The sequence below is a fragment of the Populus trichocarpa genome, chromosome 19 (genome assembly GCF_000002775.5).
Source record: "Populus trichocarpa isolate Nisqually-1 chromosome 19, P.trichocarpa_v4.1, whole genome shotgun sequence".
In the NCBI taxonomy this organism is placed as follows: domain Eukaryota; kingdom Viridiplantae; phylum Streptophyta; class Magnoliopsida; order Malpighiales; family Salicaceae; genus Populus; species Populus trichocarpa.
In genome coordinates, this window is record NC_037303.2 from 3,059,077 (window position 1) to 3,069,772 (window position 10,696).

General features: G+C 30.8%; 1 protein-coding gene across 1 annotated transcript; it reads left to right on the forward strand.

Annotated features, from left to right (window-relative positions):
* Window positions 1–472: 472 nt before the first annotated feature.
* LOC7487181 (protein LIGHT-DEPENDENT SHORT HYPOCOTYLS 1) lies at window positions 473–2,244 on the forward strand. Its single transcript, XM_002325299.4, has one exon. It carries the CDS (start codon window positions 1,247–1,249, stop codon window positions 1,838–1,840), a length of 594 nt encoding a protein of 197 aa, XP_002325335.2. The 5' UTR covers window positions 473–1,246; the 3' UTR covers window positions 1,841–2,244.
* Window positions 2,245–10,696: the final 8,452 nt, after the last annotated feature.

Here is a 10,696-nt window from a genome sequence, read left to right on the forward strand (position 1 = left end):
TGGAGCTGCGTTTGGATGCATTTTAAAAATACATTCATCTTTTAAAAATATCAAATTGATATATGTTTTTGTATTTGGAGTTACGTTTGGGTGCATTTTAAAAGTTCATTTATCTTTCAAAAACATCAAATTGATGCAATTTTTTGGTATTTTTTGATATTTTTAATGTATTTATCTTATTTCAAGTGAAACACATTTCAAAGAAGCACTCATCTATATTATAATATCAAACACACATTTAAATGAGACAATTCACATTAACTTGTCTAAGATTTTATTTGGTATTATATTATATGATTTTTTTTAAAATGTTTTTAATTTAAAAATATATTAGAATAATATGATTAATAATTTGGAAAGTAACGCCAGCATATTTTTGTGTACCGACTCTATTGGGTCGCCATCAACCACTCACTGCCAAGGCCCAAACCTGTCGCATTTTAGCAAAGCAAGTGCAAATAAAACACACTCTCTTATCATCTGTTCTCTAACCTACTGACTTAATTTTTAGCTGTGGGCAGTCTCATCTGAACCAAATGGAACTATTTGACTCTATCTGTCTTTCCTCTTTTTCTAACTTTATCCACAGTGTTAACGTTGCTTGCTCTTTTCCTGGAAATAAAATCTGATAATCTGATCTTCTCTTTAAGCATATTTCTGAAATCATCTGCCCAATAACTGCAGTCTCTTTCAACCCTTACTTGCTGGCTGCAGTATTTATCACTCTCTTGGAGCACAATTAAGTTAAATCTCCCTTCTTCTCCCTTCAAATTTACTATACACCTTCAAAATGTTCATAACATAAATGCATCCACGCCTCGCCTCTCCTTCCCTCACAGAAACCATGCAAGTTCTTGCACTGATTCCTCTTTGAGCTTCATTTAATTCTCAGCACATCAACATCTTGAGTAGTTAGATACTGGCCCGTTAATCTTATTGCTGCAAAGAGCATAAACCGGAGCTTTCACACCTTTTTGCTCTTGAAGAGGGAACAGTATCTCCCAGTTTTCACCTGAAAAAGGGAAGCAGTTTGTCTCTCTGTCTCCTTCTCTTCTCTAGGGTTATTTGCTCCACTCACCTTTCCTCGCAAGCAAGAAACAAAGAGAGAAAGAAGGAAGGAAGGAAGGAAGGAAAACAGGTAGCTAGAAGCAGGACGGCCTACAGTATCTTCAAAATCTCCTTGCAAGATCCTGATAAAGAAAGCAAGAAAACCCTAATCCAAATACCAGCTTAGATCTTCATTTACATGGATTTAGCTTCCCCATCAACAAACCCCACATATGCAAGCCCTATAATCACCAGCCCCACTAACACCACCACTGCAAACACCACAGCCACCTCAACTTTAGCCACAAGCATATCCCCGCCTTCCACTCCAAGTCGCTATGAGAACCAAAAGAGAAGGGACTGGAACACTTTCTGCCAGTACCTTAGGAATCACAGGCCTCCTTTAACACTCCCAATGTGCAGTGGAGCCCATGTTCTTGAATTTTTAAGGTACCTAGACCAATTCGGCAAAACCAAAGTCCACAACCAAACTTGCCCTTTCTTTGGCCTCCCTAACCCACCCGCACCATGCCCGTGCCCCCTCCGACAAGCATGGGGAAGCCTTGATGCTCTCATTGGAAGGCTCAGAGCTGCCTACGAGGAACATGGAGGGAGGCCAGAAGGGAACCCATTTGGTGCAAGATCGGTGAGGATTTACTTAAGGGAGGTTAGGGATTTTCAAGCTAAAGCAAGGGGAGTTAGCTATGATAAGAAGAGAAAAAGGCCCAAGGCAAAAGTAGCAGCGGCAGCAGCGGTAACAGCAGCAGCAGCAGCTGATCCCAGCACAGGTTAGTGGTCAAAATTAAAGAGTCAATGGCCACGGAGAAGCTGAAGCTATCACCAGCAGCTTTTAGCTATATGGGGTATATATATTTTTCCGCACTTTTCTTTCAGCATAAAGAAAAGCTGGTTAGTCATATAATGAACTTTGCTTATATTTCTTTCTAAGATGATATGTTGAGATTTGTGGGTACCAGTGGATTTGCTCTTTAAGGGACAGCTGCATGGTAATGACCTAGAACCAGCTGGAGCAGCTGCAGTAGTAGTAATAATTAATCGTATCAGTGATACTAGACTAGCAGCAGAAATCATGGCAGCAAGTGCAGCTATACTTGTGGTAAGAAATTAATATGTACCTGAACAAGCAAATCTGAGTTCTTGTTAATTATAAATACTCTTAATTGAGTCTTTTCTTCACCTTACAATTCCATCCCTCTCTCATGGTGTGATGAGGAGTCTTTCTCCTTCCATCCTGTCCAAAAATAGAAGATATACAAGGGGAAATACGTACCCCAGGTATCATATATACATATATATACATAGATTTTTCCCAATAAACAACTTAATTAATAAAAAAAATTAAAATATTAATCATTTCTGATGGTACGATCAGTTTGTGTTGAAGGTGAGGGATTATTGCCAACTTGAAGTAGGAGATGATATTGTTTGAAGCAATTGATATCGTCATATTTGTAAACAACTTCGCTAGGAAATGCTATGTCCTTCGTGCAGGACAGAAAATATTTTAAAGATGTTGCTAGGAGTATTAGCCAGTTGAGGAGCATCTGAAGAGTAGAATGATGAGCTAGCTAGCGAGCTAGGCATGCCCTTTAAAGAAAATCTAAGTAGATCTATATTTAGGCAAGAAGACAAAGCCTTGGATTCATCTTTTCTAGCACTGGCACCAGCTAAAAACACACATGCTACAATAATCTAGTACTTTAGAACATGTCTTCCCACATGAAGAAATGTTAGAATTTAAATTTTCGAGTGGCTATTTCATAATCCACCTGGACCGACATAGCTTGGAACTTGGATTTAGGATACAGCTTTGCAAGATTGCTTCTTTATTATATAGTTTGCAAATTGAATGCAGGGGGAGGCAATGTTCTCATAATTTAAAGAGGAGGTCGTTTGTACTTTGTATTCAAGTGTTTTGTGGCCGACGTACGTCTCTAGATCATGTTTCTTCTTGAGTAGTTAAATGTTTTGTAGCATGCTGCATGAATAAGTGCTCCATAAACTATATGATAATATCATTAAAGCTCACAAGCTTTATCAAGTTATTTTAATACCAGGATAGGTAAGCTTTTTATGAGAAATGTTTGGTGAGATGGATTGCTATTTAGTCTTTAGCTAGGGCACCATGGAACTTAAGATGATCCGTTCTTTCTGTATTTTCCTTGAGTCATTCAATTGCTTAACCATACCTATATATCTCTTGGGTGGAAAGGGTTTATATATTGAATACATTAGTGATATTTTCTTAGTATCTTGCTTCAGCTTAAGTCCATACTTTCAAAGAACCACCTCGATCGAAAAGTTTAAACTATTAAATGAGATAAAGAATAATTTTATATTACTCTCTAATACACTCTCAAATGAAAGCTTTTCGGGTTTAAAACTTGCACATGCTTATATTATCTTGTACTTAATTTTATTAATTAGAATAGAGGTGACCATTTGGTCATTAATATTGCGCAAATACTTTAGACTTAAGTTATATAAGGTCGAGAATAGCTTTATACACTTTAATTAGGACTTGAGGCTGACTAAAACAAGTAATGGGGAACATATATCCTTTTTAGTTTAGTGATAATCTTGAAGAAAATAAAGGAGGTGAAGTCTCAGATAATTTGACTCTCATCTTTGTTGATTCAACTCAGATAAAACTGGATCAAAGTCAAACTTTAATTGCACATTCTTTGCTTTATTCTGTGAAGAAGGTTTTAAGAGTTCTCTTTCTTTTTTCGTTGTAAATTTTATTTCTCTTTTGGTAAGCTGCACTTCTTCTGTGAGTAATGAACTATGAGCTTTGCGTAGTGCTCCATGATCGTGGGATAAACATGGAATCAAATGCATGATTTATGTCCCATGTATATGATGATCTTCACACTTTCTTCTATTTTTGAATTTTGTTCTTTTCTTTTGAATAGGTGAGAGTTCCATAGTGAAATCCGAAACATAAAAGAAAAAATCATCAATCTAAATAATACATTATAGCGGTTTTTTCTTACACAATGTTTAGCTGAAAAGATAGAATTAGAGTTCTTAGAGCCCAAAACTTAGAGGAAATCTCAAACTTCAAGTTCTGAAGAAATCTCTGTAATAATTTATCTTAGAGCCCATGAAGTTGTTTATGTAAGAATATAAAACTAACCTATCAACCTCTTTAGAGAAAAAAAGAAAACAAAACTCTCTCTTCTAATTAAATTAAGACTATATAATTTAACTAAGAAAGAAATTGTATAACAATCTAGGAATAAATTCAAAACAACATCTACTAGACAATCATGGTCGCTTATGATTGATGATAGATCATGGTTGATTGAACCATATTTTTTCTTAGACTTGGACTTGTTATTTTTGTGTCTTGCATCAATTTTGGAATGCAATTATAGATATGAATAGAACCTTTAATCAAAAGAGGAATAAGTAGGGCATCTTAAATTAAAAACCTACAAGTAAAAGAGGACTTTAATAGGTGTTATAGTGATACATAATATCAAGATAAAAAAAAATAGAATCCTAAAAGTAAATGGAGATTTTGGTAGAACTCTATAAGATGAAGAGAGAAAGAAAAAAAAGAAAGAGGAATGAGATTATTGAAGAAGAACCCTAAGTGGAAAACAAAAGGGAGAAAGAGAGAGAAAAAATTTCATGGTGATCAAGTTGTAATTAGTAGCATCCTATTATTTACTCAATGAGATTTTTTTTGGGTGAAATCGAGAATATATATAAAATAAAAAGAGAAAACCTAAACAGAGAGACCAGAGCTTTAGCTATATAGGTTGTAGCCTAGGCATCAGCCTAATTACAAGAAGAGAAATAAGAAAACAAACAGCCCTACTAATAGAGCAACAACTCAAAAACCAAATGAAATCAGAACTTAAGCGGACCAAGCCGAAATATATTTGTGATTTCTATACAGATCATCATCTATATACCAAAATGAAGAATTCAGATTTCTGATACTAAATGAGATTTACTTTACATAAATAGATAGTTACAAGTAGAAGAGATAAATACTAGCTAGAGATATTATTATTTTTAGTGGGTTATGATTTTTATTCTCTCTTTTTATTTGTATCAATTTCTTTTTTTAAAGCAGATCTTATCGAGTAACTTATAGAATATCACTAATTATCATAAAATTTTCCAAGAAAAAGAGTGGAATTATCAATATAACTACTTGCGTAACATCATATTGTTCAAGAATGATGGTTGCAAATTACAAAAATTATGAGAAGTGTATATAGAAATTTTAATTTAGAGGAATATATGCGTTTGAGCTATTTGTTTGAGTTTATAAACGAAAAGGTATAAACTAAACTGCCCACCGGGTTAGCATCTATTTATTTTTTTTAAAACAACAAATAAAAATATTTTTTAAAATTTATTTTTTAAAAACTAAAACCCCAAAAATTATCATAATATAAACACTTATAAAACACACGCATAATTATACAACGTGTCCTTGTAGCTTCATTAAATTAAGTTGAAGGTTACATTTTTGCGATGAGCTGCACGTATTTACTTGTCCTTGTTATGCCATGCTACTCCCAAATTTAGCTAAATTATTTTTATTTCCTTGCAAGAATTTAGCTACAAAAAATTGTTTATCCAACTAAATTACTATTAAAATATTTTAAAAGTATTTATAATTTTTTTTTATTAATTTAAAATACGAGATTGCATAAACACTAATTAATAATCTAGTACGAAATGATCTACATGAATAAATAATTAAAAGTTAAGCATTTGATTAAATAGTGTAATTAAAACATAACAAGTAAAATACATGGATAGATCTAGTTGGAAGGAGGTCGATCAAATGGTGAGATGCTAGTGGTGAATATCGAGGAGGTGGGGTTGTAGGAAGTATGTCCAGTAGTTTGAACGTTGAAACAGAAGAAATTTAGAATAGAAATAAATATATTATTCAATAATTTGATTATGTATTTTACATTAGAATTTATCTAGCCATACAACAAAATACAAAAAAAGAAAAAAGAAAAAAAAGAAGGAATAAAATAGATTTTAAAAATTATTTGAGCATCCATGATGGAGAGAAAGAAGCTGCCAGCAACATAGAGGGCGGGTCGTGGCTATTAGAAGAAACAAGAAGGGGTAGATTGTGACTTCTTAAGGCGACGGATGAGAGGTTGACAATGGAATGGGTGGCTCCGACGGCAATGGTGCTATAAAGAGAGACATTTTTGGGAAGAGAGGGATCAAAATGGAGAAGAGAGGGTGGTTGCCAGATTTTAGATTTGGATTCGTGACGGCACATAGTTGAAAAACGATCACAAACTAGCATTTAAAGAAAAAAAAAATCACTCGTAATGCAGTGGCAAGGCAGTCACAGATTTGCTACCAAATTCTAGATTTACCCTACTTCCAAGCACAAAGATTATACTCGATTAATTTACTTGAATTCATTTCAAGTGTTAAAATGACATTTAGTGCTACAATAAAATAAAAAAAGGAAAAGAAAGAAAGAAGAAATTATATACTTATCAAACTACAGTATTTTCAAGTGAAAAATACTTAGAAAAATAATCATTATAATATTACTGAACATAATTATAATTAGTAACGGTAAATAACTTATAATTATACTTTTAGTTTTGATTTTGATTTTGTATTCGTTTGTCCTATCTACTTTTATTTGTATGGATGTCAATCATCTATTTTTAAATTTATTTTCAAGTGCTTATTAGAAGATTCATTATTTGAGCTTTCAATCAAATAAAAGATAATTTTAAAATTAAAGAGTTGACATTAAATAAAGCTTTATTGCTGATTATCATCTTAATAAAAGTAAGGATGACAATTTCACCACCATGTCATGATTAGAGTTATTTAAATTATAAATTATGTTTTCATCTTGTTTAATCCGAGTCAAATAGAAAGCAAGTAAGATCCAATCCCGTTTCATTGGGACAAGAAACATACGTTCATTTGGATTTTTAACCTTTTATTTTTTATGGAGTTATAATTTTATTTTATAATATAATGTATAAATGTTTACCTATTCATGAAAGATTTTTATGTTTTTAAGCAAGAATTTGAAGTTTAGACTCAATTTTATGATTTTATAATTCATATATAAAGATATAGTTTTTTTAAAGTTTAATTCTTTAAGATTAATTCAAAAATAAAAAAATCAAGGCAGAGATGAGTGATGGATTTAAGTCCCACATGAATATCATATAGCTTACCTTATTTAGATTGATTTTAGTTATTAGACCATACATCATTTATCAAAATTAGTCTATAAGGTTTTATGTTCAATTTTATTTGGTATTCATAACTTATTCTATAAATATTTAATTTAATCCATATATAAAATGTATAATCTTCTTTGGTTTGTGGCTATCGCCGTTACATTTCACACAATAATATTTTATATATAGAGAGAAAGAGAAGCATAAAAAACACTAATAGTATTATAAGGTCACGCAATCCTTTGGAATCTCAACTTGTACCATTATACCGATAGTTTGCTGACCTATATATCATACATAAATTGCAGAGAGAAAAAGGTTTTCTTTAATTAATATCAAATATTTTTGTAAGGTAAAATTGCACACAAGTGTCATGCAAGACTCCAAAATTAATATCCACTATTGTATTTCAAATAAAATCATGTTAATTTTTTTTTAATAATATCAATTAAAACATATGAAAAATGATATACGTTGATGATTGATTAGTTATAAAAGCTAGATCATTGTTCGGGCTATACGTTACGGGTCAAATTAATTTTTTAGCTTAAAAAATATCCAAGACTAGCTCACATGTTTTCATGTAGAAAAAAAAATTAAATTGTGTAGAAGTTGATCTAATATAACCCAGTCAACTTGACGGGTTCAAAGACTACCATAAAAAATATTGTTTGACTAAAAATATTTTCAAAATATCTTTTTTAAAAAATATTGAGAATGAAACATATTGGATCGACCTAGTCAACCGGGTTAACCTGTCAAATCCGCGACCCAGATCAAGAAACCGGGATAACCTCAAGGAAAAAAATCGAAACAAATTATGAAACTCAATTCTCAATTAACCAAATGTTGAATGATAAAAATAAAAATAAAAGAAAAGACCAAAAAACAAATAACTTGAGTCAATTCGGGTTAACCTGTCAAACTCATAGCCTGGTTCATGTGACTAAGATAACTTCATAGAAAGTAAGTCAAAACAAATTATGAAACTCAATCCTCAATAAATCTAATGTTGAAAGATAAAATTGAAAAACAAATCAATTAAATCAAAGACATGAAAAATACACCATGGTTTACCTGGTTAACCTACCAAATCCGTAATTCGGGTAATGAGACTAAGATAACCTTATAGAAAACAATTTAAAAAAAATATATAAAGTCTAATTTCAAATCAATCAAATATAAAATGATAAAATTCGAGGGAAAATCAACTAAAAAGAGACAAAAAATTCTAATTTAACCCACAAAATCTACTATCTGAATCATAAAATCGAGATAAACAAATTCATTAAAGAATAAATTAAAAAACAAAAAAGCATGGTACAAATGAATAGTTTGTAAACAAACTCATAAACATCTACCTTCAATTGGATGGCTTATGCCTAGTTTTTGCTCTTGTTTCACTTTCTTTTAATCTGCTCTTTTTTTCTCTTCCTTTGAAACTCTTTTCCCCCTATCAACTGGATTGCCATTAATTATTGGTAATCTGATTATCTTTTAACAAAAATCTCCACTATTATAAAAACAAATATCTTCCTTCTATCTTTTTAAACAATATATATCTTAGGTTCATGTACAAGAATTAATAAATGAATAGTAAGGTTTTAATTTATTTATAATTTCATGTTAGCAAACACATATACCTTATATCAATGATGAATCAATATTAAATGTATGATTTTTTATTGCTTTTACTCCATGATTGTTGCTATTTAAGTCAAAATAAATACTCTTTTAGAATAGTTGCTAGCTAGAGGCATGAAAGTACCGGCAAGAATCCTTGGACGAGAGCAAGGACGGATTGAATAGAAAGCTTTCTTCTTTTTGGCTTTGACTGATGAAGGGATGTAAAGAATTTTTAAAAGCAATACTAGAGACCATTCAACAAAAAAAAAAAAGATATATTGTATTAATCTAATAGGTTAATTTATTTAATTTACTATCTAATTTATGAGAATTAGATAATTTTATGAAAGATAAATCAAAATTATTTATGAAGTTTAATATCTAACTAATGTTAAAAAAAATTAAAAGGACAAGAAAATTTCATTAAAAATAGACAAGAAAAATAACAAGTCTAACTTTGATTAATCTGTAAAACTCGTGATTTAATTTATGTTATCAAGATAATCTCATAAAAAGCACATTAATAAACAAATTATGAAGTCTAATTCCCAACCAACTCAATATTAAATGGTAAAATTAAAAAAAAAAAAAAACAACCAGAACTAACATGTCAAACCTACGATTTAGATCATGAGATCATGACAACTTCATATAAAACAATTCAAAAAAAATGATGAAACTCAATTCCATCGATTCAATATTAAATATTAAAATTGAGAAAAATAGTAAGTTCATGACACCAGAATAATTTTATATGAAACAAATTAAAAAATATATAATATTTAATTTCTAAATAATCTAATATATTAAATGATTAAATTAAAAAAAAACTAAAAAAACTATTGAAGAATAAAAAAAAAACTATAAAAAAACCGAAACACTATTTTAATAAAAGTGTATTATGAGTTTGAACACAGGGAATTAACTGCATTCTTTATTTATGGTTTTTTTAACTAAATTAATTATTAAAAAAAAAAAAAAAAAACTTTTTGCCTGTGTGAATATCGGGGACATAAACTAACCAGGGGGCCAATCGGATAAAACAATAGTAATAAAGGGGCCCACAGCCACCTCAAAAGCTGTCCTAATTGCATCAAACCCGATACATGTCCGTACACAAATATCCCGTAATCCGCGGCTCACTTAAGAGTTGACATGTCTTGTCCTACGTGGTCCCCACCCACACGCCTCCACGTGGACGTCTGTACTACATGTTTCGCAAAGGGACCCACCCTCGTATCTAGGGCGTCCTCTTCAACTTTTGGACACGTGGATTTGTTTCCGTCCGTTGGATGTAATTTGTTTTTCTACTATGGAAGGGTGTCTTTTGTTCCCTGACTGTGATTTCCTCCGTGACCAAGATCTGTCGTTTCAATCCTTATGGATCTTGGATTTACTCTTGTCACGAGTTCAAGTTTTCTTTAGTGTAATTGAAAATTTATATAATTATTAATTTTAAAATTTATAATATCAATTGAGATATATATACAAATTGGTCTATATATCTATATTAATTAAAAAAAATCTATCGTGTCCTAACAAGTTTGGAAAAGGTGTGGTTGAATTTTTAATAATCATCTTGGTATTTTTTTTAAAAGTTTATTTTTTAACTAGTAATAAATAGTTGTTATACTAAATATAATATCATTTTATAATTTAGTTTTTTGTTTGGTTTTTAGCTGGAATTGATCAAAAACTTCATGTTGTAAACTCAAAACTGACATAATTTATTTAAAAAAACAACAATGGAAAAGGTTAATTATTTAAAATAACCATATAGTTTTTTAATTTTT